This window comes from Neodiprion fabricii, chromosome 5 (assembly GCF_021155785.1).
Source record: "Neodiprion fabricii isolate iyNeoFabr1 chromosome 5, iyNeoFabr1.1, whole genome shotgun sequence".
Lineage (NCBI taxonomy): Eukaryota > Metazoa > Arthropoda > Insecta > Hymenoptera > Diprionidae > Neodiprion > Neodiprion fabricii.
Genome location: NC_060243.1, coordinates 3,459,993 through 3,479,290, shown reverse-complemented (window position 1 = coordinate 3,479,290; position 19,298 = coordinate 3,459,993). Strand labels below are relative to the sequence as shown.

The 19,298-nt window shown below is 37.5% G+C and overlaps 6 protein-coding genes across 15 annotated transcripts in view; 3 read left to right on the top strand and 3 right to left on the bottom strand.

Moving 5' to 3' along the window:
* Positions 1–18: 18 nt before the first annotated feature.
* Positions 19–6,977, bottom strand: LOC124182080 (thioredoxin reductase 1, mitochondrial). 3 transcript variants are annotated; one of them, XM_046568882.1, is made up of 8 exons: positions 6,712–6,977; positions 2,766–2,986; positions 2,422–2,552; positions 2,015–2,244; positions 1,679–1,893; positions 1,290–1,472; positions 782–1,140; positions 19–695 (listed from the first exon to the last, which is right to left on the bottom strand). In XM_046568882.1, the coding sequence occupies exons 1-8, from the start codon at positions 6,896–6,898 to the stop codon at positions 566–568; spliced, it is 1,656 nt and encodes a 551-aa protein (XP_046424838.1). In that variant the 5' UTR covers positions 6,899–6,977; the 3' UTR covers positions 19–565. The 3 variants fall into 3 exon arrangements, with proteins under 3 accessions (XP_046424838.1, XP_046424840.1, XP_046424839.1); XM_046568884.1 differs by lacking the exon at positions 6,712–6,977 and adding an exon at positions 3,812–3,991; XM_046568883.1 differs by lacking the exon at positions 6,712–6,977 and adding an exon at positions 3,159–3,439.
* Positions 3,451–12,673, top strand: LOC124182084 (C-factor). 4 transcript variants are annotated; one of them, XM_046568889.1, is made up of 7 exons: positions 3,451–3,711; positions 5,414–5,465; positions 8,095–8,285; positions 8,895–9,044; positions 9,132–9,425; positions 10,077–10,148; positions 12,534–12,673. In XM_046568889.1, the coding sequence occupies exons 1-5, from the start codon at positions 3,586–3,588 to the stop codon at positions 9,354–9,356; spliced, it is 744 nt and encodes a 247-aa protein (XP_046424845.1). In that variant the 5' UTR covers positions 3,451–3,585; the 3' UTR covers positions 9,357–9,425; positions 10,077–10,148; positions 12,534–12,673. The 4 variants fall into 4 exon arrangements, with proteins under 4 accessions (XP_046424845.1, XP_046424846.1, XP_046424847.1 ...); XM_046568891.1 differs by lacking the exon at positions 3,451–3,711 and adding an exon at positions 4,443–4,532; XM_046568892.1 differs by lacking the exon at positions 3,451–3,711 and adding an exon at positions 4,873–5,223.
* On the bottom strand, positions 9,888–11,514 carry LOC124182085 (B-cell CLL/lymphoma 7 protein family member A). 3 transcript variants are annotated; one of them, XM_046568893.1, is made up of 5 exons: positions 11,274–11,514; positions 10,965–11,031; positions 10,804–10,879; positions 10,253–10,358; positions 9,888–10,172 (listed from the first exon to the last, which is right to left on the bottom strand). In XM_046568893.1, exons 1-5 carry the CDS (start codon positions 11,368–11,370, stop codon positions 10,054–10,056), a joined length of 465 nt encoding a protein of 154 aa, XP_046424849.1. In that variant the 5' UTR covers positions 11,371–11,514; the 3' UTR covers positions 9,888–10,053. The 3 variants fall into 3 exon arrangements, with proteins under 3 accessions (XP_046424849.1, XP_046424850.1, XP_046424851.1); XM_046568894.1 differs by having other exon boundaries at positions 10,965–11,189; positions 11,274–11,377; XM_046568895.1 differs by having other exon boundaries at positions 9,971–10,189.
* On the top strand, positions 11,564–13,076 carry LOC124182086 (UPF0545 protein C22orf39 homolog). 2 transcript variants are annotated; one of them, XM_046568896.1, is made up of 3 exons: positions 11,564–11,788; positions 12,534–12,698; positions 12,787–13,076. In XM_046568896.1, the coding sequence occupies exons 1-3, from the start codon at positions 11,738–11,740 to the stop codon at positions 13,012–13,014; spliced, it is 444 nt and encodes a 147-aa protein (XP_046424852.1). In that variant the 5' UTR covers positions 11,564–11,737; the 3' UTR covers positions 13,015–13,076. The 2 variants fall into 2 exon arrangements, with proteins under 2 accessions (XP_046424852.1, XP_046424853.1); XM_046568897.1 differs by lacking the exon at positions 11,564–11,788 and adding an exon at positions 11,847–12,407.
* A 229-nt stretch (positions 13,077–13,305) lies between these two features.
* LOC124182076 (mucin-5AC-like) overlaps positions 13,306–19,298 on the top strand; it is a 43,018-nt gene continuing 37,025 nt past the window's right edge. The window contains exon 1 of one of the 2 annotated variants that reach the window (XM_046568875.1): positions 13,306–13,329. Coding sequence is in view for 1 of the 2 variants with exons in the window: in XM_046568874.1 (XP_046424830.1) it covers positions 14,588–14,766 (179 nt within the window). In the remaining variant the exon portion in view is untranslated. Of the gene's footprint in view, positions 13,330–13,785; positions 14,767–19,298 lie in introns of those variants that run through there. The other variant, XM_046568874.1, reaches the window with a different exon arrangement.
* LOC124182087 (fatty acid-binding protein homolog 5-like) lies at positions 15,894–19,191 on the bottom strand. The gene is made up of 4 exons (XM_046568898.1): positions 18,845–19,191; positions 17,008–17,180; positions 16,667–16,771; positions 15,894–16,103 (listed from the first exon to the last, which is right to left on the bottom strand). The coding sequence occupies exons 1-4, from the start codon at positions 18,912–18,914 to the stop codon at positions 16,038–16,040; spliced, it is 414 nt and encodes a 137-aa protein (XP_046424854.1). The 5' UTR covers positions 18,915–19,191; the 3' UTR covers positions 15,894–16,037.

Here is a 19,298-nt window from a genome sequence, read left to right as displayed (position 1 = left end):
TTTAAAATGTATAACTTATTAAATATTGTTTATTTTACATGCCACACTGTAATAATTATTCAAAATTTATTTTGTCCCAGACACCAGTTTCTAATAAGTAAAACAATGAAAATAAAAAAAATTGTAACGATTCTTAAAGAATATGATCCAAAACTCTCTCTATACCTGAATCTTGTACCTATTCCATTGATATTGAAATTTGACAAAGTTACCTGAATAAATCATGACGTAAAATGACATCATTCTGCTATGCACAGTATTGCATAACAGCAGTTTGCTGTGGAAAGTACGTTTCATTTATTTATGCACTGGCGTTAATGTCTTTCATTGTGCATACAATCTTATACGATGCTACAGAGTATGATAGATACAACATGCTTGCAGCCTTACAACTCATTATGCAAGGTAATATCTAAATGAGTGATAGAAAAAAGTGTCAATTGTGATCTTGCTAATAACTATTTTCCTTATCGCAGCATGGCAGAATAACAAATGCCAATATTAGATGATGCTGAGCCTACAGGAAACAGTCATCAGAAGTTCAATTATCTTTGCTAATGTTGCTCTAACTGCAGCAACTCTGTGGTGTCGGATCCATCCCAGATCGCTTTGTGATACTTATTCTTGTGAATTCCTCAGCTGTTGTTGGGTGAATCCCGACAGTGGACTTGAGTAATGGGTAAGTCAAATTGCATCTGTAAATTATAGCACAAATAGAATTTTAATCACCAATATTAGTTTCAAATGAATTTGATATTTAGCTCGACGGTGAATTACTTACTTCATAGCTGCAGCAAAGCCTTGAATAACTTCGCCAGCATTAGGGCCAATAAAGTGCATTCCAAGGACTTCCGACTTGTTAGTTCGTAGAGTGACGACTTTCAAGTAACAATGACTAACATTTTTCTGCGGTATAAAAAATTCTGTTGGCTTGTAGTAGGCATGGTAGACGTCTACAAAGTGTTCCCCATGTATGTGGATGGCTTCCTCTTCGCTTAGTCCAACACAACTGTATTCGAGGGGGCTAAAAACGGTAGTTGCAATGTTTGTGTACTCCATCTTCTCATCACAGGAACTGAATAACCTCTTAGCCAAGAGTCGGCCAGCATGAATCGCGACTGGGGTAAGTTCTGGCTTTTCCTGTTACAAATAAAACAAAAATTATATATGCTCATAAAATCGTATTCTGTGGTTAAAAAACCTTCAGAAAATTATTCATAATGCATATCTTGTCAGAATTTTTAAATGTATTCAACTCTGGGCAATCGTGTATACAAGATTTCACGTACGTGGAGTACATCGCCGACAGCATAAATGTTGGAGATGTTGGTCTGCTCGTTGACAGTTTTAATTTTTCCAGTATCCGGGACAAGTTCGAGACCGGCATTCTCAGGTTTCAGTTCTTCGGTCAGTGATCGGCGTCCGATAGCAAAAAGTACAGTGTCATAAGCATCGTGATATAAACCTCCATCCTGAAGTATTGGTAGATATGATTCGATACGTTTCAACAATAATGTGAAGAATAAACACAAGGTACTGAATCTTTTAAATAGACAAACGGTATTGCGAGTAAAATTTACTAGCTGGATTCATCAACTGATATGTTCACTGAATCCAAGCTTGCAAAGGAATGAGACACATAAAACACATGTACGATAAGTTGCCTAGCAACACTTACACGATCCACCCAATGGACAAGCAGACGTCCGTCATCCTGTTTTTCGATAGCCTTGAGCTTAGCCTTATAAATGAAGCGAACACCACGATCTTGCATTTCGTCTGCTACCATATTTGCCATCTGTTTGTCAAATCCTCTCAGTACAACAGAACGCACCATGACTGTTGTATCATAACCAAGTCCATTCAAAAATCCTGCACACTCTAACCCAATATCTGTAAGTCTTGACTAAGGATGAATATTGATTCACGGTAGCAAACTCAAAGTAACCAGTGATGATAAATGTGTCACATCATTGTTCAAATTCGAAAGAAGTCAAAATTCTTGTAAGGATACATCCAGCACCAACGATTAAGGTTTTGCCAGGTGCCTGACTTAAACTGAAAATATCATCGCTGGTAATACCGTATTCCTTAGCTCCAGGTACATCTGGGTATTTCGGCCTACCACCGACGGCGATCAAGATATACTTGGCAGATACAACCTTTTCTTCTCCATTTTTCATAACTCCGACAACTGTGGTGGCATCTTTGAAATAACCCTGAGCATTTAAATATTCAACTTTTCTGAAATATAAATACTGAAAATTAGTATCAAATATTTTTTATTAGTGTGCAAAGGAAATAGGGCTTTAAGCGAACAATTATAATCTTCAAGTAAACAGACTTGCCATTGACAAACAAAGATTCAACACACATTCAATATTTCATTTTTTTTTTTATCTTAAAAATTCTTTGACTTACCTGTTTCTTAGTTCAACACGAGTAACCCAATTGACTGACTTGATATGATTTTGCACAGCAGTCTTCAAGGTTTGCCAGTCGTGTCGTATAGCTCTTGAATTCGGTACTTGCCATCCATAAGCAACAGATTCCTAAGAAAGAATGAGTAATTACAATTAATAAAAATACACAGATATGAAAGTTGAATAAACATAGTATCCAACATCGCCTTCTAAAGACAATGATAAAAAAATAATAAATTACGAATTGATCTGAGAAGAAAAGGTTCGAAAACACAACAGGTGTAGGAGGTAAAATTTCAGAAAAAATTCTATCATTTATTAATTCTACTGAATTATACTCACATGAATTGCTTCACCAAGTAAAGCTGCCTGATGCATCAATTTTTTCGGAATACAACCAACATTAACGCATGTTCCACCAAGACCCCATTTGGTACCCTGGGGTGAAGGGGTGACATAGTCCAACACTACAACGTTAGCTCCAAGTTGAACAGCTTCCTTGGCAGCGGCTAAGCCACCTGAACCTCCGCCGATAACGATTAAATCATATGTTGAGGCTTGATCTGTTAGGTACAAAAAAGAAAAAAGGAGTGTTAAATCAAACAGAATGAACAGAAAATAGTGTAGGTACACCCCATAATTCTATAAAAAAAAAAAAAAAAAAACTTAAATGGTTAGATATAAGTAGAGCTCAATGTGGTGCAGACAGTTGAAGGTGAATATAAATTTACTCACTGGAGTAGCAAGCGATCGATTTTTTACCGATCAAGAAACAGTTGATTCGTGACTTAGGGAAAGCTAATAGTTTCGACCTGGCGTGTCGAAGCGGCAGGAACGTTAGGGAGAACATTAACGTTGCCATGATGACAGTGATTGCAATGCGGTGGCACTATGCTTCCAGATTACATACGTATGTATATATTATGTATGTACATGCAGCCATACGCAACAAACAATGACCGGCGTTAAGTTAAAAATTCGATGACGTCACAATGAAAAGGAAACACGGTATAATTCGCTTAAAGTCCGACCGGCAGTGCTATCCGTCCCCTCCCAACGTTCCACTTTCGAATGGCCGTGAAGTACGGATTCCACGACGAGGACCGGAGGCAAAGCAAAAAGTGGTGTTCTTTTTATCACTGTAAGACACTCTAACCGCTTGATGAGATCTATATTGATCACGGGCTGTAACCGAGGACTCGGTCTCGGTTTAGTGAAACATCTTGCGGAGTCGGTGAGACCGCCGGATAAGATTTTCGCGACACGTCGGACGGTTAACAAAGCTTCGGTAAATCACTACTCATTCGGCCTGTACATTTTTATTATATTTACGTAATTGTGGACCCGTGCACGCCCTAGTGACGTTAATAAACGCAACTCTTACTCACCAATGGGAGCCATTGTTAGGTTTTCGGTGTGAAAATTGTAATATCAATTGAGATTATTTTTTGCACGGTTACTCGCTGCTCTTGAATCGTCAAGATGAAGATTAGGCGACGACACGGACACCCAATGAAAGACGATCAGCGTTGTTCTCGACGCTAGAAGCGATGAAAACCTACTAATCTTCCCCAGACGGGGTAGAGACGTGTCTCGCCATCTATTGTTATACCCCAATAACTACCCACATTCCCCACCAACTTGTTGATCCGTGTCTACGACACGATGACGATATCGAAATTGAAGTGTAATGTTCCACAATGATTGCGTGTTAGACTAATTGACTTGTAACACACATTTTGTTCAGAGATAATATTATGTAGAGATAGGACTGTATGCATTTATGTGTATATTTTACTCGAGCTTGAGTCGGTGCAACGCTGAATATCTCCGTAGAAGACCGTGCGTTCATCGGACGATATTACAGAGATCATCTTAACGTCATATCCATCGAAATCACGACGTTGAAGTTAGTAATGTTATCGTATCGAAACATTGGGGAAAAAATCAGTGTTATTATTTTTATTATGATTTTGAAGGACCCTAGATTTCAAAATATGAGTATGTTTCGTTTTTGTTTCATTCAAAATCTTGAAGTAACGGTTTTTCATCAGCATGAATCGTTACGATCACGTTACTAACTTCAACGTGGTTCGAAATCGACATGCGGTATTTACCACGCATCGTTTTGAAATATAGATAAATTTATTCTGTATATGGAATCCATCGGTCGAGAATTAGAGAAATTCATTCGACCGATCAGGGAAATCATAAAGCCGTACAAAACGTAAGAATTGCAGAAAGCTTCCGAAATTTAAATTTCTCATCTTAATCACAGTTTTCAATAATTACGCTTTTGAGTTCACGTAATACAGTAACACATGCATTGTATCCGTGTTGCGGCAGCAAGAGCAGGAACGTAATTTTGAATCATAACTATAATTTCAGAGCCTGGAAATTTGCGCAATATTGAGCAAGAATAGTGGTATACTTTCATCGTTGCAAATACCTTGGATAGCGGATTAGATGAACGTTAGATCATATTTCCAGGCTTACCTAAGATAAATCGCGTCCAATTGTGACCCGCGTTACGCAAATTCGCAATTTTTTTATAACCTTGGATATGACAGTTTATCGGATTTTCGCAATTAACCACGCATCTTCTATCTTTAACATAAACTATTATAGGAGGTATCTTGATGACAATAATAATTCTTACAATTAGTGCTAGCTCGTACAACATTATAGTATGTGCTCTCGATCCTAATGAAACGATAATTTATGGAAGTTATGTATCTGATCTGTGCAGATAATGCAGGGCAAATCACAAACGAGAAATATTGACTAGTAGATGAATATTGTTAGAACACCTGAAAATTATTATTAAAATTTTGCACATAGTCTGCTATAACTTGGTCTTTCGATTAAGTTCCAAGTATATAATTGTGCAATTGATCTGTTGTACATAATACAGTGAAAAGAATTATGCGATCATTCAATATAATAATGATATCGTACACTTTACTGATCAATTCTTGTTCTCTTTTCAGGAATTACAGGGATTGGCAGATAAATGGAAAAATATCCGAATCCTACAGTTAGGTGAGTCTTTAAGACAATTATAAGTACACGTGTTTGGATTACCAAATTCTAGAATATTTCCGAATTCTTCAAATCGATTTTTAGCAAAACGGTAGGTCATTTTCAATATCTGAGGAGTCGAATTTAGTCAAAGTTATGAAGGAAAAATTGTAAAAGTTTCGCTCGTAAAAATTTTCTTACACGAAACGTTTATTTCGCGTTCCAACTATTTACAGCTATATCTCTCACAATCAACATTGAAATAATAATATACACACGGAGAAAGGACTTTACGTGATAAATTATGCATGTTATAGAAAGAAAAGGGGAAACGGCAAGCCAATAACAATGAGTCCATATTTTTTTTATGCACACGAAGAATAGATGTTATAACCTGTTTTAACTTATACTCGTAGCATTCAGGCATTATAGTGCAAGATAAAAATCGAATTTCGGTTGTCGTACTCATCTTCAGGAACTGCGTACATCATACATTATATCAGTATCCTATAAAATTATTGCAAAGTATGGCAGTCATCGATACAGGTTACGACGGATGATATCTAAATTTTAAGAATTGTTTATTCGATCGTTATTATCATATCGTAATATACCCACGGTCATGACGTTATAGCGTGAGAATTTTTGCAATGCGTTAATTACAGATACAGGCAGCTGTCGTGTATTCAATAGTACACTTACAATCACTTATTCATTATTTTATCACGTAAGATTCCTGACGTCATCGACTTATCGTTTAACACGAGCGGAACGGAAATCATATAATTGAATCTAGACAAGAATCTATTAATTTGTATGGCTTGTTTAATTCGGGCAAACATGTTAACCAGTTAGTTTGGAAATGTTCATTTCGCAAGTTGAACTTTGATTGGCGATTATTCTTGGTGATCGTACATCATTCCTATAATATACATAGGTATATAGGTCTGTTATTACCTAACTTTCCCAATAACACATTGCAGTCTATCAGATATACTTATACACGCGATTTATAGGAAGGTATCTCCATAAAGAATATGTTATAGTACAATAAGACATGTTTTGTTCAAATCTCAGATTCATTGACGTTGAAAAATAATTTTACTTGGCGGTGAAATTGAAGTGAAAATAAAACATACAATTGTACCTAGACTGAATATCGACTTTTTCCGTATCAAGAATCAAACGATCACGTAATTCCGCAATGTGTTAATATTATATTTATGGATTGAAGTAACGCCGTTGACGTGAAACCTTGAACGCCTACCTTCTGGAGTTGTGTTTGATTTTTCTGTCGATTCGAGAACTGGTACTTGTATCACCTCGGTTGGCGGTGGAAACGCCGTTCCAACAGACGTTGCTTGAGTATTCTCCTCGCCCGAATCGTCGTCAAGAGTTTCAGGTTTTTTATGGCAAAATCCCCAAGATCTCTTCTTCTTCCCGCGTTCACTCATCTTTGCCCTCGGCAATAATTGTACTCGATCCTTATTGTTAAATTCAACGTCCTTTCGAACTGATAACCGTCCGTTACTTCGCGCGATCGCCAGACGAAAAACAGTAATTACGGTAATACCTTATATCTCGAGACTCGGCTTAACGCACGAGCTTATCGTGATAGCGGCGTAAATGACGAATCTTCAAAGTGTTACAGATTGAACATTTTTCGTAGCTGTTTCGGTACTCACGAACAGATTGCGTGGTAAACGACGCAACACCTTTATTACCGAATAATTACTTTTTACACTTTGATTATTACGAGATTCAAATTAGTAATGTTATCGTAACGAAAAATTGGGGGATAAATCGCTATTTTTTTCAATTTTGCAATGATTTTTAACGAGCTAAGATTTATAAATATGAGTATGTTTTGTTTTATCACGGTTTACCGAATTTCAGAAAATTCCAAAATGGTGAAATAACGATTTATCCTCAGCATGAATCGTTACGATAACGTACGTTACTAACTTCAATACAATTGATTACTTTACTAATTTCCGGGAATAAAGATCAAGTTGCATTCAGCTGTGTTTCATTTCACCCACCTTCACATTGTTACCCTTTTTTTCCCCGGTGTAAAATTACAAATATTAATGTTGCTTGTACAGGAAAGTCGATATGACAAGCGCTCTATAGACAGCGGAACCCTGACCCAGATCTTGTTGTATCGACCGCGAATGATTTCAAGCGAATTCGCTTGGCAACAAAACGTTTCATTGAATGTCAGGGGAAGGCCCTTTTCCAAAATCGAGATCACAGCGTCTCATTCTAATTGCGAACTGCATGCTTCACACGGAATTGTTCTCTGCCTCTTCTAGCCAAGTAACATAACAACTGACAATACTTTATAGGATTAGTTATAATGCATCCTGCAAAAATGAGCTCGTCATGTGCCTGTCTAAACACACGATTGACGCAATAAACCTTTACTATTTCGAAACTACAGTAGAACATCGACTATTTGTACGTCCGTTTACTTTTTCCGAACCTATCATCCGAAATTTTGGAATACATAAACAAGCTGTTAGAAAAAAATACATCGTACAAGAACTATTCGCCGACTTACAACAAAATTAACTGTACTTTAATTTTTAACTTTACATGTGAACATATGTAGAATGTGACGTGTTAATTTTTATTTTTACCGTCGCAGATGTTAAGGACACACAAAGCCATGAAAAGGTGGTGGAGGAGGTCTCAAAGGAGGTTGGAGATGCGGGTTTGAACGTCTTGGTGAACAACGCTGGGATTGCCACTAAATTCTCTCGCCTCGGGCTTGTAAAAGAAGAACAATTGACCGAATGCTTTCTGGTTAACACTGTTGCTCCGATTTTACTGACGAAGGTAAATCGTAACTTCATTTCATCGATGTCATTAATTTATACATATCACACTGGTGCAATAAAATTCCAGCAACATGCTTGTAAGTAACACGTACATTTGAGGTGAGAACTGTACCAACACGGAATCATTCTTTAATGTGGCGAAAATTATGGCATTATGCCTTCAAAAAGCTATGGAATAGTTTAATCTTAAGTGAATTTGAATCAATGCACCGACATACACACAAACAATACCCAAGTTTCAAGTTGATAGTCTTTAACATGAATGCTGTCTCCATATTCAAATTTTGACTGTAATTATTAGTCAATAACTGTATGCAAATATAAATTCGGGTTTTCGTAATTATGGAAATTAATATCACTGTATCGTAAGTTTTGAAGAGACATATTTTGCTACCTGGTTAGTTACGATTATAGTATACACTCCAGTATATTCGATTCTGGTCCCCCTTACAATGCTGAAATTGTCTGCTAAGGGAACCACATGGAATCAACTACCCTCAGGTGTTTCCGATTCTTCTGTCAATGCTATTGTCATTAAAGTTGAGCATTGGAGAAAATTCTTGTATAATCATTAAAAGATTATTAAATTATCAATATTTTCTGTCAGGCATTTTTGCCGCTTCTCAAACAGGCAGCTTCTAATAAAGAGACTGAAGACTTGAGCGTCGAACGTGCAGCAGTCATAAACATGTCCTCGATTCTTGGCAGCATCGGTGAAAATACTCAGGGTGGATATTACGCATACCGGTGTAGCAAGGTATGAAAGTAATATGTTTTTTTTTATTGTGATAATTATTTAAATTGGTCGTTTGTTACCCAAGAAAATATCTACACGCCATTTTAGTCCGCACTGAATGCAGCAACCAAGTCAATGAGCATGGATTTACAAAGTGACGGAATTCTTGTGGCGTCTCTTCATCCTGGATGGGTGAAAACTGACATGGGTACACAAAATGCACCTATGGACATTGATACCAGTATAAAAGCAATTCTATCTACCCTGCAAACGCTCAACAAAAGTCACACCGGATCGTTCCTACAGTATGACGGCAAAACTCTGCCCTGGTAATTGATAGTCCACCTCTGCCATGATTATAAACCAGAGTGAGATATGTAAGATGGCAACATTCTGTTAAAGGTTCGAATACAATTTTTTTAGTATTTGATTACTGTTAATAAAGAAGCATTTATGAAAACCAATTTCAACTCATCAAAATTGATTTGTGATCCGAAAGTATAATGCCACGTATGATATGACTAAATACTACAAGTGGATAGAGGAATTCCTTTATCGCTTAAACAAATTTAAATGTCGTAGGACGATATTGAAATTGGAGTATTTTTGGTGTACCTACCATAATTTAACTGTAAACTCGGACATTCCATAGCACGTAGCAGGTCCATTACCTAACAAGCCTGTAGCACTCTTACTGTAGCATTACAAACCAAACTTCATGCTGTTGTGTATGTCCAGGTTGGGTCTTCTGCTAGATATGGACTGTCCGAATTCACAGAAAACTTTGAGTACAAAGTAGGATATATTAGTTGAATGACATTATGTGCTGTTCAACTATAATTCGGAAAGATATATACCATCACCTATGATCAAATATTTATTATTGTTCGGTAATATGATACTAGTCAAGATTTGCAAGCATGCAATAGAATGGACAAACTTTTTACACACTTTTTAAAGTTTAGAATTTATAACTTAATGGAAAGTCAACTTAGCTTGATTATTTGACATTTGTGTACATGAATAAAACTTAATCAGTCTTCAATCTCTTAGGCGTTGGCTCGCTGTTCTGCGAATTTGAATCTTCAGAGAAACCAAGATGTGCGGAGAAATCTGTCAGTCCCTGTGAGTCACTCACGGTTGAAAAACCTGTTTATTCAAAAAATCTGCCTCATTACTGATACATGTCAATGGTCTTAGAGTCGGTGGATCGAGAACTAATGACTTACAGGTATTAGAGTCCTCTGCGAGACCAAAATTAGAGTTTGAGGAATCCATGCCGGCTTTCCTAGCTAAACTATTCTCTTTGTCACCAATAACCTTTCCTTTTTTTTTCTACATTAACAAGATAAGATAAAATGTTAGGTATGTACAGAAACTGAGAATAAAACCAAAGTCAGCAACCCAGATAACTAAATTAAGAGCAGATTACTACATTAAGCGGTACTGAGTTGTAAGTACTAGCAGCAATCATTATAGCACTGTGCCTATAGAGTTGCTACTAATCTCCAGTGAATTTAAGTTACAGCAAGCTGCCAAAAATATTTACATGGTTGTGAATGATACGATTTGAGTCAATGTTTATCAGCATTGATGCCACCGTTAGATCCAAGCTTTTACGATTATTTTTTATTCGATAATTATATGCATGAGTATTTGCAGTCATTTACAAATAATTATATTAGCAGAACAATGCAACTTGCACAGACCCTTTTTCACTATCTGGGATTACTTAGAAAGATTCAAAAATCAAAGAACTAATAGAAACTTGAAATGTTACCTGCTCAAGTGTAGATATAGGAACCCATTTGTAGATTTTCATCGTTGTTTCACCTATGGTCACCCATTTCTTTTCCCTACGGTTTCAAAGTTGGCTTTATACAACTATAGGACTAACAAGCCAGAAAGTGTTTATTATTGTTGGATCGTATGTTTACTTACCAGTGTCGTACTTTGTCGACAACTTGCATCACCCGCTTGATATCATCTTTGGCACGACTTCGTGTCTCTGCTCTCACAGATCGTGACATCATTATATTTTATTCCCAATCTTTCGGAAACCGCTTATATTTTGCGAACTTTATTGCTTTACTCGTTCATGCGATCATGGTTTGACATCAAGTTGAGAAGAGAGGTTAGAATATCTTGGAATATAGTTGCACGTCTCTATCATACGGAACTAAATTAATGATGAAAGCTACAGCATCATGATTACTTGGAGAGGTTAATAAAGTGCATAGGTCCACCCACCTGCGAATGGAATGCAAATTATGACAAAATATGTGGACCATAAAAAATAAAGATACGGAGGCCGAACTTGTAGTATCCCCAATATACTAGTCGCCATGTTTACATCACAGCTGAGATGATATAGAGTGCATTCCGAAACTACCTGACCGTACTAAAAACTCCCTAGGACAGAGGCAGAGCTAGTCACGAACTCTGCAGCGCAAAAGAGATAAAAAGTTGTCAACAGCATTGAGTGCCAATTTTGGAACGCACTCTGCGATCCACCAATGATACACTAGATTTACAAAAGAAATCCCCTAGTCGGTTTGAAATACGCGTATCAAGTTCTTGGCGTAAACGTGACCTATTACTCGCCTAGCCATGCTTGCGAGTGATCGTTTCGCACAGTCCGCAAGCTCAATTACAATAGAGTTTACAATTTATACTTACCATCTCTGTTGATTATTTTTATTTCTGGAAGTAACATGACGGAACCACAAAAATTAGAACAGAAAATATTGGAAAATAAATGGATGGTACGAAGCAAAAGACTTACCTTCGTCGAATCATTTGCCGTGACTTATTTCTTCAAATTTGGATCTATGCACTCTTGGCCTCGTCATTACTGTGTATTTTAAATTGACGACGCCAAGGGTAACAAACTGTATAAGGGTACACATTTTAACGGACCGAGAACCAGCAATGTTCTGTTATAACGTCAAGTAAATTATCATTAAAGGGATGTCGAAGTGCTAACGAAGGTAGCAAATAGTATTTTACGTTTCAATTTTTTTATTTCTAGAGTTTTGAAATCGTTTAAATTTTAGTAAGTCTTCGTGTTTGTCATAATTCTTGTGTGGTAATTGAGGGAAGTTCGGAAAATTAATCTGAAAGTCAGAAAACCATGTGAATCGGAAATAGTAGCGTATTATAACCTCTGAATAAGTGAGAATCTGTTGTATATTTTGTGTTTTCGACAATGTTTCGAACTTCCTTTGGCCAACACACGCGCAAAATTGCAAAAACTATCACGTTACAAAGTTTGAAACGATTTCATTTTTCTGGAGAAAATTGTACTGTAAAATACAATTCGCCTATTTCCTCGGCGCTGGCATGTTCGCTTGAAGAATTTTTATGATTACGACAATCCCTGAAGTACGTTCGCAACGATTTTTTTTTTCGATGAAATACATGACTTATATCAGACGGTATTGCTATGTCAATGACTGAACAATTCCAAAATTTCTGTATTTATTTAGAAATTAAATACACTAATTACAGGTTAGACCCTGCTTTGTTTACGATGCTGAGTTCTCCGAGTGTTCAAGCTTCCGCGGTAGATTCCAGCAGTATTTCGTCCATGGTCAATATCTCGATTGCCAGCAGTGGAAAATTGATTACAAAAACTGCCAACTGTGGACAAGCATACAGGACGAAACAGCATTTGTAAATATTGAAATTGATATAGGTATTGTCTTAAGCATTTCGCAAGCAAGTATTAATTCAGTCCGCTACTCGTTTATATTGTCTGCAGGAATCACTCATAGAAAGCGAAGAAAAGCGTAGAACAGACAGACTGAGGCCACATTACGCTAATACTACATGGAAGAAGCGAAATGCACCCCCTGAAGACTGGAACAAACCCTTACCTGAATGGTTCAATAAGATCAATGAGAATTCATACCTTGGGATAAAGGCAGATGAGTTGAAGAGTGGGGCCGAACCAGTTCTCGAAAAAAAAGACTCATGCTCGATATCTTAGAAGGATTTGTAACAAGTCGTAGTGTAAATAAATTCAATCCCATTATCTGAGGCAAAAAAATACTCAAAAGCGAGGATAATTTTCTTGCATACTAATAAACTGTTCAGTTCTATCCAAAATGTTTATCCCATTACAGGTTTACTCAAATAGGGAACCAATTGCTGAACATAATTGCCTAGTGCACATTTGAACATCGCATGGAGATGAAGTCTGTCACTTAACTAACAGAGCACAATAACATAATAAGACAGGGAAGAACTAAAGTCAACTTGCTTCTCGAGCATTCCATAACCCACCAAGTCCTTCATTAAAAAGGTATGGGTTCTTTTTTATCATCCAAGTGCCATTGATTGTTTTCAATACCTTGCGGTTCCAATAACATTTGAAAGTTTGTGAAATACTTTTTGCCATGGACTTGGATAATGTAAGTCCAATACAAAAATTTGTATAAACACTGACACGTCTGGTAATGCTAGAAAACACATCTCCATTATATCAGAATGGCCTAATGACTAGCCGGCATCAATTCCCTATCCTTTTTCATTTGACGCTTTAGACAATGACGGAAAAGCCAACGATACGCTTAACATGAACGAATCATCGGCATCCAATGCCGCTCCATGAGATGCATTTGCTCATGGCGCAGCTACGGTACAGCTGGCGTTCATTGACCATGTGATTACTCAGGCCGTCCTAACCTAGAATGGCATGTTGCAGCTAGCAAACTCGTTACGCATAGTGTATGAATTGCGTGGCAACTCAATCATCACGCAGTATAGAATGGCTCAGCTGTACCTATATCGGGCACTGTGTAGTGACAATTACAGTTTAGTTAGAAGTCGGAGATGTCGTGTGTGTTTACGTATGTATATATATCAAATAATTGGCGCTAGGTGATCCACGGGGGGACGACAGTTCATGTCTACCGCTCATGTGTGTAACACTGGAAATATATGTGGAAATATGGTGCGCGCACCGCAAGTTGTCAAGTTTGTTGTATTCAAGCATATCAGCAGCATCTAAGTATTAGAATCCGTCGTAAAAATAGAAGAGGAAGTGTAACGCAGGCGGGTACAGAAGTTTCCTGCTATTGGCAGCTGTGCGTCCTGAAGTGAGCGATAGGTGGCGCGTTTGCAAATCGCAGTGAACTTCATTTCGTTGTGATAGACTCGCGACGAGCCGAGTTGTAGAAAAAGAGAGACAAGTGTTGTAAGAGTGTTTTGAATATTTGATCCTTCCCCGTAGGCGTTGATGATATCGATAGCGTATAATCATACCCGTTCAGTTCCTTTACTACGAATCCAGTTTAGGCATGTTTGTTGAGTGACGTAATCAAAGTACAAATACCGCATATCAACGAATATTTTTCTTACACGAGACATCGAATGTGAAAATCAAATATTAAGCGATAAGGCTAAACGGAAGTAAAAAACGACAATTCTTCACTAATCTGGGTGTTTACACGTCCGCGTAATTCAAAGTGTGAATCCGAAATTGGCATCTTGGCACTGTGTCGTTTGTCAATTGTTTCTCATTTACCCACCTGTAAAATATTAACATAGAAGATTGAAAAATGGCTACAGACTGCGGCGAAGGCGATTACCTCGGTGCGTATCGTCGGTTTTTCGAACATTTTGTCGCCCAGGTCGACCCCGAAGACCAACTACCTGTAAAAGTCAGCTCGTACGATCTCACGGAAGCTGAGATCAGCGGGGAAATAATCGACTGGACGCTACAGTATCTCAATCAAAAGTAAGTGTATACATCATTAGTCAGCAACGATCCGGAAGATGCGGTGGATTATCTTTTGATCTGTAAATCATATTACGCCTAACACTGCTTTCTTTCTCTCTACGGCTGCTCCGTTGTAACGTTTTCAACAAACAAAAGTTGCGGCATCGCCATTGATATATATCAAGTCCAGAAAAATACAAGTTATCTTCTCTATCTGCGATCCGGCGATTACCAGCGGTGTTTACATCGCGGAAATGGAATGTTTTGACAGCCACACATCGCAGATTATACGCAATCTCACGTTCTTTTACTCGTAACGTGATGGGTAGGGGTGGGGTCGGCTCTGACCAATATCCTCGCGGCTCGCTGTGCAGTTGACACATTCTGTATTGTTAGATTGCGTCTTGACCGCGCCCTGTAATACCATTTTCTCGTCACATGCTGTGCATGAATATCGATGCTATGTATGTGTGATGCTCATACAATATTACGCAATACTATACATGTCACCTGGCCGGCGAGTGGCGACTCATCGTAGTAAAAATACGTGCTGCACTGCAGCTGAGGTGACTCGATTTGAATTTCCGAATACGAAATTCATTGGCGAATTGACCAGTTCGTAAGCGACATGATCGATGTAACCAACTCCCGCGGAAACGTATTAATTAAATTTAAACGGTATCTCGTGGTATTCCTCTGCATTTATTGAGACGGCATCGTTTCCATGGCAACCCTGGTCACACAGCAATTTATAGCTGGAGTAATATGTTATACATGTAAATACGTTACCGTCGGTTCACAAACCCACACATGCGATTATAAGGCCGGCCGACAGGTGGTGCTCACTACCTTGCGACACAGGTGTTTCCCAGTGAATCATTCACAGCGAGTTTCATCAATACGTAACCGGGCCACCTAAATGCGGCTAAAGTTAGTAACGCAGTAAATCATAGTAAGGCAAAACGTATTAATATTTTTTTTATGAAACTCGACTACTTCAAAATAGCTATAAACTTGCAAAATAGTAATTTTTCGTTACGTCAACGTTACTAACTTCAGCCTCGTCCGACTAACGTGTAAGGATGAGGAAATTAGGGTAAAGTTTCAGGATAAATCGCTGCGAAATAAACAATCTTCATTCTACATAAATTTACAAATATAGAGTTTATTTACTTAGGAATAAATCCAAAGTAAAGAAATTAAGATTAGTTATACGCCAACCGTTCGTAGTCTCAATAGGAATGTGACATTATTATCAAAAAAAAATTTCACTGTCAGCCGACCACCATTTACGTAGCGACCACACGTTTGTAGAATCTCTTGGCCACTTGTCCGCTTGCCTCATGTGTCATAGTCTGAAATAGCGAATTGTTTTGTAATTATTGCATGCTACATTATTTCCTCGCTTGGGACGCCTGCAGTGTCGTTTAGCACTGAGAATTAATCTGAATCTCACCATCAGATAGAAAGAAACGTTATGTTTACTTGCCGAGTAGCGAGAGAACGGGAGGGGGGCACTGGTATAATAATCGCTATTCTCAATTCGCAGAAGACTGCATTTTTTTTTAGTTTTACTTGTCGTTGGATTGTACTTATAATGGCAAGGATGACAAATTGTGAGATTTTTGTTTTACGTCTAATGTAGTCGCAACTCATCAGACCATTTTACGAGGCTGAAGTTAGTAACGTTACCGTATCGAAATGTAGAAAGAAAAATTACTATATTTGGCACTTTTAGAATAACTGGAAAAGTTTAATTTACAAAATCTGAGTTTGTTCATACTTTATTAACGGTTTCCTAAATTACAGAGAATCCTAAACTGGCAAAATAATGAGTTTTTTCTAAAGATGCATCATTACAATAACGTTGCAAACTTCGTGATGCCTGATGTAGATAAGTCGTAAACATGTTTCTTACCAAAATAGCACCTTCGGGGGTGAACTCGTATGTCCGTGTCATTCTGGAACCGTTTGGACTGATCGAATTCGTAACTAGCCGGCCGTCCACCACATCTGTTACATTCTAAAACCCAAGAACGTCAAAGACGTATGACAATAGTATATTATCTGAGGTTTTGTGACGAGCAGTACCGTGATTAATGAAAGAGACGTTATTATCAAATTAAACCAAAACTTATGGGACCGCCGCTCCAATCAGCGATAGCTAAAGATAATCAGTTCGAAATCCAACTTTTTCCGCTCTACAATTCCCTTCCGATTTCTTTCAGAAAAAGTGTAAGGCTGAAAAGAGAGTACGACCTTGACTACATCTCCGGATGGCATCGATTCCTCGTATTCAGTCCCGGGGGTGAAGGTTAGCTCGTTAGTTCGCATCGCAGACACGTTTCGGATGGTCCATTTTTCTCCGTTTTGCTCAATTTCCAGACGTGGATTACTCATGGCCATCATTTTTCTACCGATGTAGGGCACGCCTGAAATAATTTCCACCTCATTTAATTTTTCACCTTTCAATTCAATTAAATTGGCGAGGACGAACGAAGAAAAAATAATGCGTTCGCTTGACCGGAACTCGCATGCACATGTACATACACAAATGCATACAAACCGAGGCTGAAAAGTTAGTAACGTTATTATATTGATAAACGTTTCGAAGAATCGTTATTTCGCTATTGCAGGAATGTCTGAAAGTCAGTAAATCGTAATAAGCCAAAATGTATTCATACTTTGACAACTTAACTACTTTAAAGTCACCATAAATTTGCAAAATAGTGATTTTTCCCCCCAATGTTTCGTTACGTTAACGTTACTAACTTCAGCCTCATCATACAAATTCTGCGTGAAGCGTTCGTTGATTTTTTATAACTTGTTTTGGTCATATTTCTTTTCCCAATTAAACGTCATGCGGTTGAGGCAAAGGTGTAAAAATTACGTAAGAATCGGATGATATTATCAACATTATTAGGAATATAATTAACGTTCTTGGAAAAATAAAACTTTCATGATTTTGAACTTCACGTAGATATAACCATACTGAAGTTAGTAACGGTATCGCAACGATTCATGCTGATCGTGAGGAAAACCCGTTACTTTGTGATTTTGGAATTGTTTGAAATTCAGCAAATCGTAGTAAAACAAAACATACCGATGTTTTGAATTCTTCGTTCCTTTAAAATCATTGTAAGAATAAGGAAATAGTAACTTTCTTCTTAATGTTTCGTTACGATAACGTTGCCAACTTCAATTTCGTTAGGTATATGTATATAAGGACGCAATAGGTATGTACGAAGATGATTGATTAGTAATGTCAGATCCCTTATCGATTCTTACATCGGTTGATGCGTAGCTTATATGTAAAGTCTGTGTCTAATAATTTGTCAGCATTTTCTCGCATCACGAAGATGTTATCGGGCACGTACCGATATCCATGATAAGTTATCGGTGTGGTTACAGAAAGTGGGTTTTGGATTACGAGTGCAACATATATAATTATATTTATATAATTTTATGTCATCCACCTTCTAAAGCCGTCTCGAAATGTCAATTATAGATAAGATATATTTGATGATATATACTCTGGGCGTGATTCATATGTTGCAAATTTTATCAATACGCATATGCCTACATTATATACGTGAAAATGTGACTTGCGTCTATACGCATGCTTTTTGTAATGACGCAGTAATTCAGCCTTCACTGTAATAAAATCAACCTCCTACCTGCAGTAATTATCAATACTGCTGAGAGTAACCGAATATTTACTGCCAATAACTATGCATTGATATGTTGGATCAGTGACCATGGAATTATTAATAAATCATTTCGTTGTTGAATGGCGAAATTTTGATTCATACATTATGCGTGATTGTAGTAATTTCTGCAGTCATAGTAACCTTATCATTGCATCCGGCGCATATGCTTCTACAATATTATATTTTTACGATAAAAGCTCGCGTTGTGTCTAACACGAATGTAATGTCGAAACATAGTTTATACCTTGGTAGTTCATCTACTAATTGTATTTTCATTTATTTACTTTTTTTTTAAAAAATATACCTTTAAGACCTTGCATTCGGCAATGTAAAAATTGAATTATGGATTAAAGTGTCGAACGAAAATTGAGAGAAAAAAAACTTACCAACAGCTTTGAAGTATTCGTCAAAATTCTCGCTACGTTCGTGACGATAAACTCCTACTATTTCTGCCATGATTATAAGATATGATGTATTTCGGGCTTCGTGAAAATAATAGAATAAATCAAACCAATCGTTGTTGAATTCAAAATTTACGTTCTTCACGATTTTATTGAAAGCTCGTTCGATCTGATTCTTGTTGCTCGGGCTGTAGCAGTTCTAAACGTTTTTCCACACGCCTCCAGCCTGATTAAGTACGGTGTTCAAGAAAAGTTATACTTATAAGTAGGTTCTAGGTAACGCTAATGTCGAGCGACAATTTTCGTTATCCGCGAACGATAACTTGTAGACTATCTCTGTGTATAACGCCCTGTGCAGCTCCCCCTCTCCACGAATAATGTCGCAGCATTTCATATCATGCCATAACAGGATATTTATCTCATGCATACTATACATGCG

Bases quoted from the DNA above. Each gene is read 5' to 3' on its own strand.
- LOC124182084 (XM_046568889.1), top strand. From the start codon at position 3,586: ATGAGATCTATATTGATCACGGGCTGTAACCGAGGACTCGGTCTCGGT. The intron at 3,712-5,413 runs GTAAATCACTAC...TTCTCTTTTCAG, and splicing joins GGACGGTTAACAAAGCTTCG to GAATTACAGGGATTGGCAGA. The intron at 5,466-8,094 runs GTGAGTCTTTAA...TTACCGTCGCAG, and splicing joins TATCCGAATCCTACAGTTAG to ATGTTAAGGACACACAAAGC.
- LOC124182080 (XM_046568882.1), bottom strand. From the start codon at position 6,898: ATGAGTGAACGCGGGAAGAAGAAGAGATCTTGGGGATTTTGCCATAAA. The intron at 1,894-2,014 runs GTATCCTTACAA...CAAGACTTACAG, and splicing joins CTTAATCGTTGGTGCTGGAT to ATATTGGGTTAGAGTGTGCA. The intron at 696-781 runs GTAAGTAATTCA...TATAATTTACAG, and splicing joins GGCTTTGCTGCAGCTATGAA to ATGCAATTTGACTTACCCAT.
- LOC124182085 (XM_046568893.1), bottom strand. From the start codon at position 11,370: ATGGCGACTAGTATATTGGGGATACTACAAGTTCGGCCTCCGTATCTT. The intron at 11,032-11,273 runs GTGGGTGGACCT...CTGTGAGAGCAG, and splicing joins AATTTGCATTCCATTCGCAG to AGACACGAAGTCGTGCCAAA. The intron at 10,173-10,252 runs GTAAGTCATTAG...TTGAATAAACAG, and splicing joins CGCAGAGGACTCTAATACCT to GTTTTTCAACCGTGAGTGAC.
- LOC124182086 (XM_046568896.1), top strand. From the start codon at position 11,738: ATGACGGAACCACAAAAATTAGAACAGAAAATATTGGAAAATAAATGG. The intron at 11,789-12,533 runs GTACGAAGCAAA...CACTAATTACAG, and splicing joins TATTGGAAAATAAATGGATG to GTTAGACCCTGCTTTGTTTA. The intron at 12,699-12,786 runs GTAAATATTGAA...TATTGTCTGCAG, and splicing joins TACAGGACGAAACAGCATTT to GAATCACTCATAGAAAGCGA.
- LOC124182087 (XM_046568898.1), bottom strand. From the start codon at position 18,914: ATGGCAGAAATAGTAGGAGTTTATCGTCACGAACGTAGCGAGAATTTT. The intron at 16,772-17,007 runs GTCGTACTCTCT...CTTGGGTTTTAG, and splicing joins CATCCGGAGATGTAGTCAAG to AATGTAACAGATGTGGTGGA. The intron at 16,104-16,666 runs GTAAGAAACATG...TCGCTATTTCAG, and splicing joins CCCCCGAAGGTGCTATTTTG to ACTATGACACATGAGGCAAG.